Consider the following 21,147-nt stretch of genomic DNA (forward strand, 5'->3'; position numbering starts at 1 on the left):
TGATATAGCTCTATCACAATATGTTTAACCATTCTGTATTAAGATTTTTAGGTTCTTCTTACTATTTTTGCTATTATAAATAACTTTTCAAACATCTATTACACTAAATCTTTTTTTAATTTTTAATTTTTGTGGGTACATGTCAAGTGTACACATTTATGGGGCACATGGAATGCCCCAATGCAGGCATGTAATTCTGTTACTCTAAATCTTGACTTAACTCTATTTTTACTTGTTAAATTCTTAGCTATAAAACTGAGCTATTTTAAGGATTTTTATGTACCTTAACAAAATGTCCTTCAATTGACATTATTCTGAGGTTTACCATTTTCAAAATATGTTTGTCGAAAGTACCTTTTTTTTCTTGGCAAAGTGCTTGTTCTTTGCCCATTTTTTTTCCCTCCAGTTTTTGTTCTTTTTTTGGTGGGCGGGAATTGTTTTGGCTAGGTAAGAATTACTTTTCTTCTGTTTCAACAATTTTTAAAGTGCTATCCTGAGTCTTTTTCATAATTTTCATCTGAATTTTCAAGAAAACACATCATCAGTTACAGATTTTAGGTTGCAAATTGTTGTTGGAAAAGGAGACCTGGAGCTTAAAAGAGGAATCAGGCTGGAAAGCAGAATGAGATATGAGAACCATCTGTATATGGAGATGATGAGGGCTATAGGAGTGGATGAGAGTGCTGAGGAAAAAAGAGAATGGTGGGAAAAAAGCACATGGGGTTGAGAAACCCCATGAAAAAGTAGTGAGAGGAAAAGAGAAGAGAATGAGGATGTGAGGGCATTTTAAAAAGCTAATGAAGTTGTGTGGAGGTATATTGAAGGAGAAAAATGGCAGCAGTGTCAGATGCTGCATAGAGGTCTTTCTGGATGAACTCAAAAAGGCCATTTGTTTTAGAAAGCCAAGATTTTTGAGGACTTAGAGAATAGCCTCAGTAAAATAGTATTTGTGTAGTAAGAGGGGTGTATGTTCAGTGTGTGCAGTGTGTGTGCACTCTGATAGTGTGTATGGTGAGTGTGTGTGGGAATACTGAGAACAATGAGAGGTGTGTGTATATACTGAGAGGGAGTATATGTGTAGTGAAGTCAGTAGCTTGATAAGGCCCAGGGATGGAGGGACAGGTATTGTAAGCTTCCCTGTACCCAAAGGGAAACTTTGAGAGAGAGAACTGTTAGAGAAGTTATAAAAGACAGAGAAAGGAATTAATACACTAGGTCTTGAAGGATATGAGAGGCATTGTGATCTAAAATGGGAGGGAATGGGGTGGTATTAGAGTTGTAATTTGAGAATGGAGGAGAATATCCATTTGTCTAGGTCAGAAGAGAAGAGGAATTTATAGATGAAGATGCAGAAATATTTTGAGAAAGACCAGAATATATGATCCCAGCACTTTGGGAGGCTGAGGCAGGTGGATCACCTGTGGTCAGGAGTGTGAGACCAGCCTGGCCAACATGGTGAAACTCCATCTCTATTAAAAACGCAAAATTATCTGGGCATGGTGGGGCGTGCCTGTAATCCCAGCTACTGAGGAGGCTGAGGCAGGAGAATCACTTGAACCTGGGAGGCAGAGGTTGCAGTGAGCCGAGATCGTGCCACTACACTGTAGCCTGAGCAACAAGAGTGAAACTCCATCTCAAAAAAAAAAAAAAAAAGGATTTGATGTGAAGAAGCATATGAGGTTTTTTAGATAATGTGCATCTTCAGCCTTCCCAACAAAACGGAAATCAAGACCCCTAGTTAAGAGGACAGAACTCTTGATGGGAGCAATGAGATTAAGGATTTTGATAGCAAAAATGTTAAGGATATCAATATAGAAATGTAATAAGAAAATACCTTTAAATGGAAGATTACTAAATTAAGTGGTAGGAAACGTGGGTTTTGGATCTGTAACAATTAACTGGTTGTGTTGAGTAAGTCTTAACTCTCTAGTCTTTAATTTTTTTTTTTATTATACTTTGAGTTCTAGGGTACATTGTGTACAACATGCAGGTTTGTTACATATGTATACGTGTGCCATGTTGGTGTGCTGCACTCATTAACTCGTCATTTACATTAGGTATATCTCCTAATGCTATCCCTCCCCCCTCCTCCCTTCCCCCACCCCACGACAGGCCCCGGGATGTGATGTTCCCCTTCCTGTGTCCAAGTGATCTCATTGTTCAGTTCCCACCTATGAGTGAGAACATGCAGTGTTTGGTTTATTGTCCTTGCAACAGTTTGCTGAGAATGATGGTTTCCAGCTTCATCCATGTCCCTACAAAGGACATGAACTCATCCTTTTTTATGGCTGCATAGTATTCTGTGGTGTGTATGTGCCACATTTTCTTAATCCAGTCTATCATTGATGGACATTTGGGTTGGTTCCAAGTCTTTGCTATTGGGAATAGTGCTGCAATAAACATACGTGTGCATGTGTCTTTATAGCAGTATGATTTATAATCCTTTGGGTATATACCCAGTAATGGGATGGCTGGGTCAAATGGTATTTCTAGTTCTACAACCTTGAGGAATCGCCACACTGTCTTCCACAATGGTTGAACTAGCTTACATTCCCACCACCAGTGTAAAAGTGTTCCTATTTCTCCACATCCTCTCCAGCATATGTTGTTTCTGTACTTTTTAATGATTGCCATTCTAACTGGTGTGAGATGGTATCTCATTGTGGTTTTGATTTGCATTTCTCTGATGGCCAGTGATGATGAGCATTTTTTCATGTGTCTGTTGGCTGCATTAATGTCTTCTTTTAGAAAGTGTCTGTTCATATCCTTTGCCCACTTTTTGATGGGATTGTTTGTTTTTTTCTTGTAAATTTGTTTGAGTTCCTTGTAGATTCTGGATATTAGCCCTTTGTCAGATGAGTAGATTGCAAAATTTTTCTCCCATTCTGTAGGTTGCCTGTTCACTCTGATGGTAGTTTCTTTTGCTGTGCAGAAGCTCTTTAGTTTAATTAGATCCCATTTGTCAATTTTGGCTTTTGTTGCCATTGCTTTTGGTGTTTTAGTTATGAAGTCCTTGCCCATGCCTATGTCCTGAATGATATTGCCTAGGTTTCGTTCTAGAGTTTTTATGGTTTTAGGTCTAACATTTAAATCTTTAATTCATCTTGAATTAATTTTTGTATAAGGTTTAAGGAAGGGATCCAGTTTCAGCTTTCTACATATGACTAGCCGGTTTTCCCAGCACCATTTATTAAATAGGGAATCCTTTCCCCATTTCTTGTTTCTCTCAGGTTTGTCAAAGATAAGATGGTTGTAGATGTGTGGTATTATTTCTGAGGGCTCTGTTCTGTTCCATTGGTCTATATCTCTGTTTTGGCACCAGTACCATGCTGTTTTGGTTACTGTAGCCTTGCAGTGTAGTTTGAAATCAGGTAGCATGATGCCTCCAGCTTTGTTCTTTTGGCTTAGGATTGTCTTGGCAATGTGGGCTCTTTTGTGGTTCCATATGAACTTTAAAGCAGTTTTTTCCAATTCTGTGAAGAAAGTGATTGGTAGCTTAATGGGGATGGCATTGAATCTATAAATTACCTTGGTCAGTATGACCATTTTCATGATATTGATTCTTTCTATCCATGAGCATGGAATGTTCTTCCATTTGTTTGTGTCCTCTTTTATTTCATTGAGTTTATAGTTCTCCTTGCAGAAGTCCTTCACATCCCTTGTAAAATGGATTCCTAGGTATTTTATCCTCTTTGAAGCAATTGTGAATGGGAGTTCACTCATGATTTGGTTCTCTGTTTGTCTGTTATTGGTGTATAAGAATGCTTGTGATTTTTGCACGTTGATTTTGTATCCTGAGACTTTGCTGAAGTTACTTATCAGCTTAAGGAGCTTTTGGGTTGAGACAATGGGGTTTTCTAAATATACAATCATGTCATCTGAAAACAGGGACAATTTGACTTCCTCTTTTCCTGATTGAATACCCTTTATTTCTTTCTCCTGCCTGATTGCCCTGGCCAGAACTTCCAATACTATGTTGAATAGGAGTGGTGAGAGAGGGCATCCCTGTCTTGTGCCAGTTTTCAAAGGGAATGCTTCCCGTTTTTGCCCATTCAGTATGATATTGGCTGTGGGTTTGTCATAAATAGCTCTTATTATTTTGAGATACGTCCAATCAATACCGAATTTATTGAGAGTTTTTAGCATGAAGGGCTGTTGAATTTTGTCAAAGGCCTTTTCTGCATCTATTGAGATAATCATGTGGTTTTTGTCTTTGGTTCTGTTTATATGCTGGATTACGTTCATTGATTTGCGTGTGTTGAACCAGCCTTGCATCCCAGGGATGAAGCCCACTTGGTCATGGTGGATAAACTTTTTAATGTGCTGCTGGATTCGGTTTGCCAGTATTTTATTGAGGATTTTTACATCGATGTTCATCAGGGATATTGGTCTAAAATTCTCTTTTTGTGTTGTGTCTCTGCCAGGCTTTGGTATCAGGATGATGCTGGCCTCATAAGATGAGTTAGGGAGGATTCCCTCTTTTTCTATTAATTGGAATAGTTTCAGAAGGAATGGTACCAGCTCCTCATTTTACCTCTGGTAGAATTCAGCTGTGAATCCATCTGGTCCTGGACTTTTTGTGGTTGGTAGGCTATTAATTATTGCCTCAATTTCAGAGCCTGTTACTGGTCTATTCAGGGATTCAATTTCTTCCTGGTTTTGTCTTAGGAGGGTGTATGTGTCCAGGAATTTATTCATTTCTTCTAGATTTTCTAGTTTATTTGCATAGAGGTGCTTATAGTATTCTCTGATGGTAGTTTGTATTTCTGTGGGATTGGTTGTGATATCCCCTTTATCATTTTTTATTGCATCTATTTGATTCTTCTTTCTTTTCTTCTTTATTAGTCTTGCTGGTGGTCTATCAATTTTGTTGATCTTTTCAAAAAACCAGCTCCTGGATTCATTGATTTTTTTGAAAGGGTTTTTTTAAATGTCTCTATGTCCTTCAGTTCTGCTCTGATCATAGTTATTTCTTGCCTTCTGCTAGCTTTTCAATGTGTTTGCTCTTGCTTCTCTAGTTCTTTTAATTGTGATGTTAGGGTGTCAATTTTAGATCTTTCCTGCTTTCTCTTGTGGGCATTTGGTGCTATAAATTTCCCTCTACACACTGCTTTAAATGTGTCCCAGAGATTCTGGTATGTTGTGTCTTTGTTCTTATTGGTTTCAAAGAACATCTTTATTTCTCCCTTCATTTCGTTATGTACCCAGTAGTCATTCAGGAGCAGGTTGTTCAGTTTCCATGTAGTTGACTGGTTTTGAGTGAGTTTCTTAATCCTGAGTTCTAATTTTATTGCACTCTGGTCTGAGAGACTGTCATAATTTCTATTCTTTTAAATTTGCTGAGGAGTGCTTTACTTCCAACTATGTGGTCAATTTTGGAATAAGTGCAATGTGGTGCTGAGAAGAATGTATATTCTGTTGATTTAGGGTGGCGAATTCTGTAGATGTCTATTAGGTCCACTTGGTGCAGAGCTGAGTTCAATTCCTGGATATCCTTTTTAACTTTCTGTCTCATTGATCTGTCTAATGTTGACAGTGGGGTGTTAAAATCTCCCATTATTGTTGTGTGTGAGTCTAAGTCTCTCTGCAGGTCTCTAAGGTTGCTTTATGAATCTGGATACTCCTGTATTGGGTGCATATATATTTAGGATAGTTAGCTCTTCTTGTTGAATTGATCCCTTTACCATTATGTAATGGTCTTCTTTGTCTCTTTTGATATTTGTTGGTTTAAAGTCTGTTTTATCAGAGACTAGGATTGCAACCCCTGCCTTTTTTGTTTTCCACTTGCTTGGTAGATGTTTCTCCATCCCTTTATTTTGAGTCTGTGTGTGTCTCTGCACCTGAGATGGGTCTCCTGAATACAGCACACTGATGGGTCTTGACTCTTTATCCAATTTGCCAGTCTGTGTCTTTTAACTGGAGCATCTAACCCATTTACTTTTAAGGTTAATATTGTTGTGTGTGAATTTGATCCTGTCATTATGATGTTAGCTGGTTATTTTGCTCGGTAGTTGATGCAGTTTCTTCCTAGCTTCGATGGTCTTTACAATTTGGCATGTTTTTGCAGTGGCTGTTACCAGTTGTTCCTTTCCATGTTTGGTGCTTCCTTCAGGAGCTCTTGTAGGGCAGGCCTCGTGGTGACAAAATCTCTCAGCATTTGCTTGTCTGTAAAGGATTTTATTTCTCCTTCACTTCTGAAGCTTAGTTTGGTTGGATATGAAATTCTGAGTTGAAAATTCTTTTCTTTAGGAATGTTGAATATTGGCCCCCACTCTCTTCTGGCTTGGAGAGTTTCTGCTGAGAGATCTGCTGTTAGTCTGATGGGCTTCCCTTTGTGTGTAACCCAACCTTTCTCTCTGGCTGCCCTTAACATTTTTTCCTTCATTTCAACTTTGGTGAATCTGACAATTATGTGTCTTAGAGTAGCTCTTCCTGAGGAGTAACTTTGTGGCATTTTCGATATTTCCTTAATTTGAATGTTGGCCTGCCTTTCTAGGTTGGGGAAGTTCTCCTGGATGTTATCCTACAGAATGTTTTCTAACTTGGTTCCATTCTGTCACTTTCAGGTACACCAGTCAGATGTAGATTTGGTCTTTTCACATAGTCCCATATTTCTTGGAGGCTTTGTTTGTTTCTTTTTACTCTTTTTTCTCTAAACTTCTCTTCTTGCTTCATTTCATTCATTTGATCCTCAATCACTGATAACCTTTCTTCCACTTGATCAAATCGGCTACTGAAGTTGGTGCATTTGTCACGTAGTTCTTGTGCCATGTTTTTCAGCTCCGTCAGGTCGTTTAAAGACTTCTTTACACTGATTATTCTAGTTAGCCATTCATCAAATCATTTTTCAAAGTTTTAAGCTTCTTTGAGATGGGCTCAAACTTCCTCCTTTAGCTAGGAGAAGTTTGATCATCTGAAACCTTCTGCTCTCAACTCGACAAAGTCATTCTCTATCCAGCTTTGTTCCGTTGCTGGTGAGGAGCTGCGTTCCTTTGGAGGCGGAGAGGCATTCTGATTTTTACAACTTTCAGCTCTTCTGCTCTGTTTTTTCCCCATCTTTGTGGTTTTATATACCTTTAGTCTTTGATGATGGTGACATACAGATGGAGTTTTGGTGTGGCTGTCCTTTCTGTGTGTTAGTTTTCCTTCTAAGAGTCAGGACCTTCAGCTGCAGGTCTGTTGGAGTTTGCTGGAGGTCCACTCCAGACCCTATTTGCCTGGGTATCACCAGTGGAGGCTGCAGAACAGCGAATATTGCTGAACAGCAGATGTTGCTGCCTAATCATTCCTCTGGAAGCTTCGTCTGAGAGGGATACCTGGCCATGTGGGGTGTCAGTCTGCCCCTACTGGGGGATGTCTCCCAGTTAGGCTACTTGGGGGTCAGGGACCCATTTGAGGAGGCAATCTGTCTGTTCTCAGATCTCAAACTCCATGCTGGGAGAACCACTACTCTCTTCAAAGCTGTCAGACCGGGACATTTAAATTTGTAGAGGTTTCTGCTGCCTTTTGTTTGGCTATGCCCAGCCCCCAGAGGTGGAGTCTATAGAGGTGGGCAGGCCTCCTTGAGCTGTGGTGGGCTCCACCCAGTTCGAGCTTCCAGGCTGCTTTGTTTACCTACTCAAGCCTCAGCAATGGCAGGCGCCCTTCCCCCAGTCTCACTGCTGCCTTGCAGTTTGATCTCAGACTGCTGTGCTAGCAATGAGTGAGGCTCCGTGGGCATGAGACCCTCTGAGCCAGGCACAGGATATAATCTCCTGGTGTACTGTTTGCTAAGACTGTTGGAAAAGCACAATATTAGGGTGGGAGTGACCTGATTTTCCAGGTGCCATCTGTCACAGCTTTCCTTGGCTAGGAATGGGAATTCCCTGACCCCTTGTGCTTCCCAGATGAGACGATGCCTCTCTTTGCTTCAGCTCACACTCAGTGGGGCTGCACCCACTGTCCTGCACCCACTGACAAGCCCCAGTGGGATGAACCCGGTACCCCAGTTGGAAATGCAGAAATCACCCATCTTCTACATCACTCACGCTGGGAGTTGTAGACTGGAGCTGTTCCTATTCGGCCATCTTCTAGTCTTTAATTTTTAATCTGTATGATGAGAGGTGAATCCAGTGACTTTTTTAGATTGAAAAATTTTGAATCAAACTCAACTAAATACAAACAAAATATATAAAACTACAGTAATGAAGACGTTATGATACTGGTGAAAAAGGACAAGTAAATCAATGGAACAGAACAGATAATCCAGAAGTAGACCCACATATATATATTATTGTAAGTTCATTTTCTACAGAGATGCAAAGGGTATTGGAGGAAGGATATTCTTCTGAACAAATAATGCTGGAGCAATTAGGTATCCAAATGTAGAAAATGAACTTCAATCCTTACCTCACACCATTTATAAAAACTAACCACAAATGAAGCATAGACCTAAACTTCTAGAAGATGTGACATAGGAGAAAGTCTTAATGAGCTTGGGTTAGGCAAAGATTTCATAGATACCTACCACTGAAAACATAACCATAAAAGAAAAAAATGAATAAATGAGCTAAATCAAAATTAAAAACTTCTGTTCCTTGAAATATACTTCTTAAGGAAGTAAAAACACAAGCTGCATCTGAAATAAAGGTCACATTTTGCTCATAGGAAAGTTCTTCAGGTCCTTAAAAATCAGAACCTACTTGTAGAACATTTCACTTATGCATTTTGTCATATTAGATGATCCTGTATTTAATTGTTTTGGCTACTAAATGTCCTAATAAAATTTGCTATTTTAAAAAAATGAATAAACAACATACTGAATTTTAGCAACTTTCACTTCATGTTTTAATCTTTAAAAGAGAGAGAGAGAAAAAAAAAGGCTGGAATTGATGAAAGTACATATATTGAGAGCAGTTATTGCCTGACTGCAAAGAAGCAAACCAAAATGGTAAGAAATAAGCATAAAAATTTAAAGACTATGGTAGTTGGGGTTATTTATTAAAGAGACAAACAACCTTTGACATCTTATTAGTTCCCAGGAAATTGACCATATTAACATAAACACAAATGCAGAAGTTGATTTTTGTTCATTTTATTAAAATATATATTCTTAATTAGTCATCAAAACCATGAAGCAGTATATACTTTGTATCTTCAGTTTCAGAAATAGTAAGTATGTAACATAGTTGCAAAATCAGATTTATTGAGGTATAATTTACATACACAAAATATGCTAATTTTAAGTGCACAGTTCAATACATTTTAACAGACATATTCACTCATATAATCACCACCATTAAGATATATAACTTTTGGATCACTCCAGAAAGTTCTTTCATTCCCCTTTGTAGTCATTTCCCAACACCTCCCCCCTCTGTTCTGCAGGCAACTACTGATCTACTTTTTGACTTTAAAGATTGGTTTTGCCTTTTCTAGAATTTCATATGAAAGGAATTATGCAGTGCATCCTTTTGAGTCTGGCTTTTTCTCAGTGTAATAATTTTGAGATTTATCTATGTCGTTATATATATTAGGACATTTCCTTTTGATTGTCAAATAACATTCCATTGTAGGAATATACCCCAATTTATTTATTCATGCACTTCTTTTTTTTGATATTTGGGTTTTTGTAGTTTTTGACCATTATGACCGAAGCTGCTATGGACATTCACATATAATGTTTTCATTTCTCTTGGGTATGAATATCTGGGAGTAGAATTGCTAAGTGTTATGGAAAGTGCATATTTAACTTTATAAGAACTTCCAAATTTGTTTTCCAAAATGATTGTGCCATTTTACATTTTCACCAGTGGTGTTTAAGTGTTCCATTGCACTACATCCTTGCTGTCCCCTAATATTGTCAGTCTTTTACATTTTAACTATTCTAGTGGTGTATAATTGTAATTTAAGTTGTAAAATATTTACATCCCAAGTAGCTAAAATTAAGAAAAAGTTTAGAGTTGGATGGTGGTAAACATTTAATTACCTGTAAAATTTGGTAATCCAGAACAACTGACAGATAAGGAAAACTTTTATATAATTGATATTTCAAAATGATGTAAAATCGTATTACATGCTTTTTAGCTCTATTATAATCTCCAGTTAAGAGTAAGTAAATAGTTCCAACTATTTAATGAACATTAATTTGACATTTCTTTTGTTTCCAACTTAATATAATCCAAATTTTACCCATAAAATGTAATATTTAAGAGTGGTATATATTGTGGGGGAAAAAATGCCCTAAAAATAATGAAAAGGTACTCTAGTGATAATGATAGCTGTCAATCATTAAGAACTGACTGTATACTGTATACTATGCCAAAGGCTATATAAATATAATTTCATTTAATTCTTACAAAATGGGGTACATATTATTATTTTGATTTTACAAAGAAGGCAGTTAAGGAACTGAAACATGAAATACAAGGTTAAAAAATACTTGAATAAATAAATTGATAAAAGGAATGAATGAATAGAGCAAGGAAAGAATAAGCGAATAAGAATGTGGGCTTGTTGGCCGGGGGTGGTGGCTCACGCCTGTAATCCCAGCACTTTGGGAGGCCGAGGCGGGCAGATCATGAGGTCAGGAGATCCAGACCATCCTGGCTAACAGGGTGAAACCCCATCTCTACTAAAAATGCAAAAAATTAGCCAGGCGTGGAGGTGGGCGTCTGTAGTCCCAGCTACTCGGGAGGCTGAGGCAGGAGAATGGCGTGAACCCGGGAGGCGGAGCTTGCAGTGAGCCGAGATCGCGCCACCGCACTCCAGCCTGGGCGACAGAGCGAGACTCGTCTCAAACAAACAAACAAACAAACAAAAAGAATGTGGGCTTGTTTTTTTCAAACAAATTATATGTTATGGACTCTAAATCTCTTAATTTGGCTTCGATGACATTGGATTATTGAAAAATGAAACTATTTTGAGGAGTTGACTGACCCCTAAAGTTTCCACAGTAACTTATTTAATTTTTTGATCTTTCTAGTACTTTTTTGCCTTATAATATACGATTCGAATGTTTGTTATTAGTGTGAAATGAAATCTTTTCAAATATATGCCATCAGAAGGATGTGTTACAAATATACAATATTACAAACATTTATTTTGTATGCTGAATAAGAAAAAATCGGTTATAATACAGTTTTAACGCAGTATCCAGTGTGTGAATTATTTAATGAAATATTTGATCTTTATTTTTTGTTCCCAGGGAGGTTATATTCAAAAGAAAAAGGAACTGTGGGGAATCTGTATCTTTATTGCAGCAGTTGACCTAGATGAGATGCCATTCACTTTTACTGAGCTACAGAAAAACATAGAAATCAGGTAAAGTTTCTTGTATAAATATAAGCCTCTGCCATAAAAGGAAACTAATTCTGGACTTGCCTTTTAATAGACTTTAGTGAATTAGTGAGAAATGCTAAAATCAAGTAAAACGTAAAGAACTTGGGCCAAATAGTGAACTGCCGTTCTCTCATGGAGCTATTATGAAAGTGTATTTATGCTGTATTTCTTTAAGATGTAGCAGTTTGTGTCCTGGAAAAATTTTCGTTGTGTCTCTCACTATTCATGTGTAAGCTTTCTTCATTGTGGTTGTTAATAAAGTGAACAGAAAAGCAAGGATTTGTAAATAGGCTTGTTTTACATTAAAACCTTTTTTTTTTTTTTTTTTTTTTGAGACAGAGTCTCGCTCTGTCGCCCAGGCTGGATGCAGTGGCCGGATCTCAGCTCACTGCAAGCTCCGCCTCCCGGGTTTATGGCATTCTCCTGCCTCGGCCTCCCGAGTAGCTGGGACTACAGGCGCCCGCCACCTCGCCTGGCTAGTTTTTTGTGTTTTTTGGTAGAGACGGGGTTTCACCGCGTTAGTCAGGATGGTCTGGATCTCCTGACCTCGTGATCCGCCCGTCTCGGCCTCCCAAAGTGCTGGGATTACAGGCTTGAGCCACCGCGCCCGGCCTAAAACCTTTATATAAGTAGTTTGAGTTTATCTTAAAGGAATTTAGGTAAGGTTTATTAAAGCCTAATATTGTTTTAACATAGAGGATATTATAGTTAAATGCATTTTTTCAGATTATATATTGATTTGAACATGCTACAATACTTGAGCCAGTAATTACTTAATAGGTGTTTGTTGTTGAGTTTATAAGCCTCATAAGAAGAGTTTATTAATGTGTTTTCAATAATGTATGAACTTTATCTTCAGAAAGTATCCAGGACTTCCAGTCATTTTCTTTGCAACATATTTACAAAAATGCAACAGTATATATTTTTACCAAATAGGTAATTGTGTTTCTCCTTGAACAAAGACATCTAGAATTAAACATGATTGATATTTTATTTAAATGAGATAGATTGAATTGTTGCATTTTTGAAATACTTTTTTTGCTATATCTAAATAAAAACAAAGGCCTTGCTTATTCATAAATATACAAAATAATAGAAATAACATAAATAGTTCATAGAGTCAGTACCTGCAACACCACAGGCACTCACTGCTTCTCTCCCTTCCTTCTTTTCTTCCCTTAAGTTTCCCCTAGAAAAAACGCTTTGTTGTAACAATTTAGTTTTCCTGGTAATCTCAGGACAGGAGTTCCCACATACCTCAAAAAAACTGGAACTGAGAGTAGTTCTTTAATAAATGCTATTCTGAGGCTGATTTCTTTTTCTCTGGATATATCTGCACATTTATTCCTTTCTCTTTTCTCTTCTAATCAACATTCTGATCTTCTATTCTTTATCATTTCTACTCTTTCTTTATTTGCTTTTTCACATAGCTTGTCCTGGCTTCCCCATTCCTTTCTGTATCATGGGAACTTTAATAACCTTTTGGTTCCCCTGCTGATTAGCTGAAGCTTTTATTTCCCCAGTTCTTATGATAAGTGTCTGATTGGTCCAGCCCATTTTTTTGAGTGAGGGCTATAACTCATTGGTTGCTGGACAGCCTATGGATGGGTCAGGTGACTATCTTTTGGTTCAGTTAGCTGCTTTGGTATAATTCCTTATACAAACTTCATGATTAGAAATTAGCATGTGAGATGTAGTTGATGATTGCTATCTTTAATATCCTGTTGGAAAATGTATATATTGATGTTTCAAATAGGTTAATTTTTATGGAAAACAGTAACAAAGGATGATTTAAAGTTATTATTTAAACTGCTTAAATTTTTAAAATCAACTTTGCTTTTCCAAAAACAATTCAATTCTAAAATCATTGATCGGGCAAATAAAGTATGCATTTTGGTGTGCATCTCTGACAGGAGGGTGCCACAGGGCCCAGAGCAGGATGTTAGAGTCAAAGTAGGGTGAGGAGGGCATCCTTTATGTGGGGGCAACCTGATGTGGCTGCTTGGTGTGCAGTGTCAGAGACTAAGCAGGGTGTGCAGGCAGCCGGTGCAGGGAGTCAGAGCACAAGTGAGGTGAGGAGGGCAGCCTGCTGTGGGGAGTCGGAGCCCTACCATGGTGAGGAAGTGTCTATGCCAAGGGGTGGGGTAAGTCCAAAACTAGGAGTCGGTTCTGAGAAGAACAGAAAAGTGTCCACATGGAGGAGGGGTGGCTTTGGAGGTGGAAGATGGTTACTTACAGGGGGATTGATTAAATGAGTAAGTAAACTGAGGATGAATGGGTTCCAGGTTTCCCACTGTCAAAGAAGAGTTACAAATATAGAAAGGAAAACACTAAAATGAAGCATATGGTTTTATATTGGAATTGGATAAATGGATGTGAACTCATGTTTTTTAAAACATATAGACAGATACAGAATAAATATACACATATCTCTTCATGACCCTTTGTTTTCTTATATTCTCAATGATAAATAGATATAAGCATAGGTATATAGATAATAGAGGTGTAAGTTGAAGGCTAATTGTTTTTGCAATAAGTAATTCCTTCCAAAGGATATAGTAGTGATGTGATGTAGAGCTAATAATCTTTTGAATTGAAATATCTATGATTTGAAAACAAAATAACAAATTTTTAAGGTTACTGATTTACTTTTTTCTATTCTTTCCTTTGTAGTGTCCATAAATTCTTTAACTTACTAAAGGAAATTGATACTAGTACCAAAGTTGATAATGCTATGTCAAGACTATTGAAGAAGTATGATGTATTGTTTGCACTCTTCAGCAAATTGGAAAGGTAAAGTAAACATTTTATTAGGGTTATACTCTGATTTTTTATGTCATTGTTCATAATTAGATTCTGGGAATTATTTAACACGTTTAGTAAAGTTAGTATTACTTCTTAAACTTGTCCCTTTTCATGTGAGCTTATTAATTCTTAGCTTTTGTATTTATCCAGTAATATGCATTCTGAATGCTTCCTGCAAAATTAACTGTTTTATTGTCCTTTCATGTCTTCTATTTGTTTTCAAAAACTTTAAGCTTATCTCCCATTGTAGCCTTCTCTGCCAGAAAACTTCTAGTTCTGAATAGAATGATGACATAAGTTTAAACTTCTTCCTAATAGTGTTATTTAGTTTGGAATGAGAAAACACTGGCAATGGAAGGTGTATGTGACCTATACTATGAAGTAACGATTTGTACTCCCAATGGTGGCTTAGAAGACTTTTTCCATTACAGTTCAAGTAGGAGCATAATGAATATGCTTAGATTAAGTTTTTTCTATACTTTTCATCAAAACTGTAGTCTCCTACCCCAAATGTTTCAGCCCTTAATTTGGCATATGTCTGTTATCATGTTTGTTTTGAGGCTCATTCCATTTGCGGTTAAGAGAATATGAAAGTTACTGTGTTAGCTAAATAAGCAGTTTGTAATAGCATGGTAAAGGGAGAAGGGTAAAAGAGGCATGTCCGTATTCTGGAGAGAATGAGGATGGAGATAGAGGTGGAAAGAAGCATCTCCTTAGGAGGATGCCTCTATTTTTCTCCCCCTTTTTCTTTTTTGATCACTAAAGCTTGACAACTGTGGTGGAGGATGAGAAAAAATAGAGAAAAAACTCAAAGGCCTAGGGCTTTTGAAGGAATGTCTTTTCTTGCCCCTGATTTTAATTGTAATATGGTAGCATTGGCCATCCTTTTTTTTTTTTTTTTTTTTTTAGTCTTTTCTTGATGAGAATAGAAGCTTTTTGCACAGGAAAAAGGGGAATTTTAAATTATTAATGGAGATAAATTATCTAAATAATTTGCATAACAAACATGAACTAATTATAGACTACTTTGAAAACACAGAAAGACATAAATAAAATATGAATCGACCAAAATGTCAACAGTGGAGATAATCACTTTTCATGTTTTAGAATATTTCTTTCCTTTGGGTATTGTTTCACACTGAGTAGAATATTATGTGTGTGTGTGTGTGTGTGTGTGTTTTGCTTTTAAAATTTACCTAATTGTGACTTTCTACATTTTTTTCTATTCTTTAAACTTGTTTATGACCTTTTAATTCATATCTGGTAGCTTATTTTAATATAATCCTAAATACAACGTTGCTTTAGAGATTTTTTTTGGTCACAATATTATTTAGACCCCTGAAAAACTGGAAACAACTGTGTTTTCACAACTGAAGTTAAACAATAAATATTAAACGTATCTAAACATAAAATGTTATAAATATAAAATAAAATGTGATAAAGAATAATGGCAATATTGGAAAGTGCTTCTAATGTTACACAAACGAAGCAGGGTATACTCTGATTGTAACTGTGTGTAAGGACCTAGACCACTAATGCATAGAATGAAATGACTGGAGAGAAGTTTACCAAAATGTTAACCCAAGTTTTATATGAGTAACCTACATTTGTAAGGAGGATGTATTACCTCTCTAGTAAACAAAGCAAGCAAAAACTTCTTTAAGCCAACTTTAATGAGTATTCTGTACATATAAGTACTTCAAGATCTATAATCATCAGGGTTTTTTATTTTTCTAGATATAGAATTTGGGGACTCGTTGGTAGGAGTGATTTGGGGTACAGGTCTGATTATTTTTTTCCTGCTATAGTAATTTTGACTGGATGCTTCCAAGTTGTTTGCTCTGCTGTATGGGATAAGGAATCTGCTTGGATATTTGTTTCTGTTGTAAGAAGCAGAAATTACATAGCGGACAAAACATTACATTGTATATGTTTAAGGGTGAAGGGTAACTATAGTCGTGATTTTGGTCAGAGAAAAAACCATAGAAGGCAATGTTGGAATAGGGTTTACAAGAAAAACAGAAATTCACCAAGCAAAATGAGTGGGAACTGGGAGCAAGCATCTTAGAGATTAGCATGTGTACAAAGCCAAAGCAGTGATATCAGGATGTACTTTGATATTGCTAATGACTGAAAGGTAGGAAGGGATCAGATTGGTAGTAATCTTGGACTTTGCCCTGCAGGCAGTGGAAACTCCTTGAATGATTTTAAACTAGGGAGTAACAGTCGGATTTGGCCTCAAAAGACCACTCAGGACTTTGTAAAAGGGACTTAAAATTTTTATTGACAAATCATATGAGATAATTTAGAGTAAACTTTACTAACCTTAGGTGGATCAGCAGGGTTTTTTCTATTTTATTTATACCTTTTTTTTTTTTTGAAGAGTAATTGAGAGGATTAACTGTGATACCAAAGCCTGTTTATTTCAGAGTAGGCTATATGAATGTATATGACTAGCAGTTAAATAGGTTTTTATGACCTGATCTAGGATTCTAACCAACTACAGTGTTACAAATGAACATAGGGAGTTCAGTCACTGTAATTAGATATTACAGTGATGTGAGATGTCATAAATTGGGAAAATCTACTTGAACTTTGTTTTGTAATGCTCTATATTTTTTGTTTTTAAAATGTATAGTTCTTAAAAGAAGATGAATAAAGCATGAGAAAACTACTATGACTTCTAAACTATGAAAAAATGTTAAAAAATCATAATATTTTTCTTTTCAGGACATGTGAACTTATATATTTGACACAACCCAGCAGTTCGTAAGTAGTTCAGAGAACGTTATTTTTCACTTAAAAAAAAAATATTTTTCTGGAATAATCTCAAACATCTTGATAGTTAGGGTTAGTTGGATTGATTATAGCAGACTACTTCATAAATTAAGCCCATAGATTTAAGTCCTGTGTAGATTATTTATCGTCTCACAAAGAAAATAATATAAAATACATGCCTTGTACTACAAGGAAGAACTAATAAGGTGGAATTGATTCAGGGCAACATATCACCAACTCTGAGAAAAATGCAAATTCCTTGACTAAATCTTTATTGAGGGTCTGTTACAGGCACTTTATTAACTAAGAATCAGCATAATTTCTGTGTAAGAATAAATGTAAAAATCTGTATTACAATTTCCAAATGATTATTTTAAATGTATAATGCATGCTCTAACAGTATGCCAATACAGAGCTCCAGAGTTTTTTCTTGGAAATGGAATGAGTAGTACATGAGATTTTCTGCCCCATTGGAGTAGTATTGAAGATTATTAATATAAAGGGAAACTGTATATTTACTGATTAATTGATATCAATCTATTAATTCCAACAAGTGAATGTCTATGGAAAGATTATTGAGGCAAAGTGTTAAATTGGCAAACTAAAGTCATCCAAACCTTCATTTTTCTGCTCAGTGTTGATAATTAATCAGAAAAAAAGAGCAAAAAATATTAAGGTAATTTGAAACAAAGTATATTATAGCATACTATGTCTTTTATATATTTTTATATTAGAATTGAAATATTCAGTATTTCTTTTACAAAATTTTTCTCTCAAAATATATACTTTTTTTGTTAATTTTTTTTTTGGCAGCTTCTCATGTTCAAGAATGTATACTGTTCTGTAGGCTAAATATCTTATCTTAGAATTATAAGATATAGAAACATTAAATGAATAGAGATAAATTCAGGTATAAATTATGCATTTAAAATGGACTGCATTCTATTATGCATTTAACTAAGGTCATTTTTTTTTTTAAATGCACAACAAGAAACAATGAAAAAGTATATCTGGAAAACTTTCTTTCAGTGATACATTTTTCCTGTTTTTTTCTGCTTTCTATTTGTTTAATAGGATATCTACTGAAATAAATTCTGCATTGGTGCTAAAAGTTTCTTGGATCACATTTTTATTAGCTAAAGGTAAGTTCATTATATTTATTAAATGCTAATATTTCAAATGTAATGATTAAATTGGCATTCCTTTGGACTGAATTCCCCAATTTTTATTGAGTAATGTATTCCTCTCTCATTCTCTACATGGCTTATTAACTGTTAGCAAGTTCTTTTAATTCTAGTACTAGAAACAACCTTGGAAGTGCTTTATTTCATTTATGTTTCTAATATTCCATCTTTCCTTCCTTTCTTTTTTTTTAAATAATGATGTTACTGTTTTCATAAAAATGATATTTGCTCATGAAAAATAATTCAAATAAAATAATTTTGGTCAGGAAAGCACAAAGAAAAATTACCTAAAATCCACCCAGGAATAATTGGCATTAAAATTACATAATTGGGATGCAGTTAAGGTATAGAGTTTTTATTATTTTTGTTTGTTTATGCAAACAGTGTTAACTTGTTATCAGTTAAAATAATGGGTTATAAGATAGTAGTTGCAAGCCTCATAGTAACCTCAAACCAAAAAACATACAATGTAGACATGAAAAATAAAAAGCAAGAAACCAAAGCATATTACCAGATAAAATTAACTTCACTAAAGGAAGACAGAAAGGAAAGAAAGAAGGAAGAGAAGACTACAAAACTACCAGAAAACAAATAACAAAATGGCATGAGTAAGTCCTTACTTATCAATAATAACATTGAGCGTAAATGGACTAAAGTCTCCAATTAAGAAAAACAAGACCCATTTGATCTGTATCCTAAAAGAAACACACTTTGCCTATAAAGATACACGCCAACTGAAAATAAAGGGATGGAAAAATATATTCCATGCCCACAGAAACCAAAATAAGAGCAGGGGTCACTATACTTGTATCAGACAAAGATTTCAAAAACTTTAAGGACAGAGAAGGTCATTATATAATGATAAAGGGGTCAATTCAGCAAGAGGATATAACAGTGTTAAATATTTATGCAACTAATACTGGAGCACCCAGATATATAAAGCAAATATTATTAGAGCTGAAGAGACACACAGGCCCCAATACAATAGAAATAACTGGAGACTTCAACACCCCACTTTCAGCATTGAACAGATCTTCCAGACAGAAAAACAACAAAGAAACATCAGACTTAATCTGCATTATATAGACCATATGAATCTAATAGATATTTATAGACCATTTCATCCAAGAATATACATTCTTCTCCTCTGCATATTGCTCATTCTCAAGGATAGACCATGTGTTAGGCTTAAAACATTAAAAAAGCATGAAATAATATCAAGCATATTTTCTGATCACAATAGAATAAAACTAGAAATTAATAACAAGGTATTTTGGAAACTGTACAGATACATGGAAATTAAACAACATGCTCCTGAATGACCATGGGTCAATGAAGAAATTAAGAGGGAAATTAAAAAAAATTTTGAAACAAATAATAATGGAAACTTATAACCAAACCCTATGGGATACAGTAAGAGCAGTACAAAGAGGGAAGTTTATAGCTGTAAGTGCCTACATCACAAAGAGGAAAACTTCTTTTTTTAAAAAAAATTTTATTTCAGATTTGGGGGTACATGTGATGGTTTGTTACATAGGTAAACTTGTGTCACAGGGGTCTGTTGTATCGCTTATTTCTTCACCCAGGAATTAAGCCCAGTATCCAATAGTTATCTTTTCTGTTCCTCTCCCTCCTCCCACCTTCCACCTTCAAGTAGACCCCAGTGTCTGTTGTTTCCTTCTTTGTGTTCTTAAGTTTTCATCATTTAGCTCCCACTTATAAATGAGGTCATGCAGTATTTAGTTTTTTGTTCCTGCATTAGTTTGCTAAGGATAATAGCCTCCAGCTCCATCCATGTTCCTGTGAAAGACAGGATCTCATTCTTTTTTATGGGCTGCATAGTATTCCATGGTGTTTATGTACCACATTTTCTTTATCCAGTCTGTCATTGATGAGCATTTAGGTTGATTCCATGTCTTTGCTATTGTGGATAGTGCTGGAGTGAACATTTACATGCTTGTGTCTTTATGGTAGAATGATTTATATTCCTTTGGGTATGTACCCAGTAATGGGATTGCTGGATCCAAGGGTAGTTCTGCTTTTAGCTCTTTGCAGAATCATCAGACTGCTTTCTACAATGTGTGAACTAATTTACACTCCCACCAACAGTGTATAAGTGTTCTCTTTTCTTTGCAACCTCACTATTATCTGTCATTTTTTGACTTTTTAGTAATAGCCATTCTAACAGGTGTGAGATGGTATCTCATTGTGGTTTTGATTTACATTTCTCTAATGATCAGTGATGTGGAGCTTTTTTTCATATGCTTATTGTCTGCATCTACGTCTTCTTTTGAAAAGTGTCTGTTCATGTGCCTCGCCCACTTTTTAATGGGGTTGGTTTTTTTTCTCTTGTAAATTTGTCTAAGTTCCTTATAGATGCTGGATATTAGACCTTTGTCAGATGCATAGTTTGCACAATTTTCCTCCCATTCTGTAGTTTGTTTACTCTGTTGATTGTTTCTTTTGCTGTGCAGAAGCTCTTGAGTTTAATTTGATCCCACTTGTCAATTTTTGATTTTGTTGTGATTACTTTTGGTGTCTTTATCATGAAGTCTTTGCCCATTCCTATGTCCAGGATCTATCCTTTTTGTTTTTTTTTTTTTTTGAGACAGAGTCTCACTCTGTCGCCCAGGCTGGAGTGCAGTGGCAAAACCTTGGCTCACTGCAACCTCTGCCTCCCGGGTTTAAGTGATTATCTTGCCTCAGCCTCCTGAGTAACTGGGACTACAGGTGTGCACCACCATGCCTGGCTAATTTTTGTATTTTTACTAGGGATGGGGTTTTACTATGTTGGCCAGGCTGGTCTTGAACTCCTGACCTCAGGTGATCCATGCTCCTCAGCCTCCCAAAGTGCTGGGATTACAGGCATGAGGCACCACACCTGGCCATCTTTAATCCATCTTGAGTTGATTTTTGTACATGGTGTAAGGAATGTCCAGCTTCAATCTTCTGCATATGGCTAGCCACTTATGCTAGCACCAGTTGTTGAAATGAGAGTCTTTTCCCCATTGCTTGTTTTTATCAGCTTTGTAAAATAGATCAGCTGATCCTAGGTGTGCAG

General features: G+C 36.1%; 1 protein-coding gene across 2 annotated transcripts in view; it reads left to right on the forward strand.

Annotated features, from left to right (window-relative positions):
• Positions 1–21,147, forward strand: part of RB1 (RB transcriptional corepressor 1) — a 175,571-nt gene that overhangs the window by 31,053 nt on the left and 123,371 nt on the right. For both annotated transcript variants that reach the window (XM_073014065.1, XM_007960381.3), the window contains exons 3-6: positions 11,186–11,301; positions 13,993–14,112; positions 16,855–16,893; positions 17,977–18,044. In XM_073014065.1, coding sequence (XP_072870166.1) covers positions 11,186–11,301; positions 13,993–14,112; positions 16,855–16,893; positions 17,977–18,044 — 343 coding nt within the window. The remainder of the gene's footprint in view (positions 1–11,185; positions 11,302–13,992; positions 14,113–16,854; positions 16,894–17,976; positions 18,045–21,147) is intronic.

Source organism: Chlorocebus sabaeus, chromosome 3 (genome assembly GCF_047675955.1).
Source record: "Chlorocebus sabaeus isolate Y175 chromosome 3, mChlSab1.0.hap1, whole genome shotgun sequence".
NCBI classification, from domain to species: domain Eukaryota; kingdom Metazoa; phylum Chordata; class Mammalia; order Primates; family Cercopithecidae; genus Chlorocebus; species Chlorocebus sabaeus.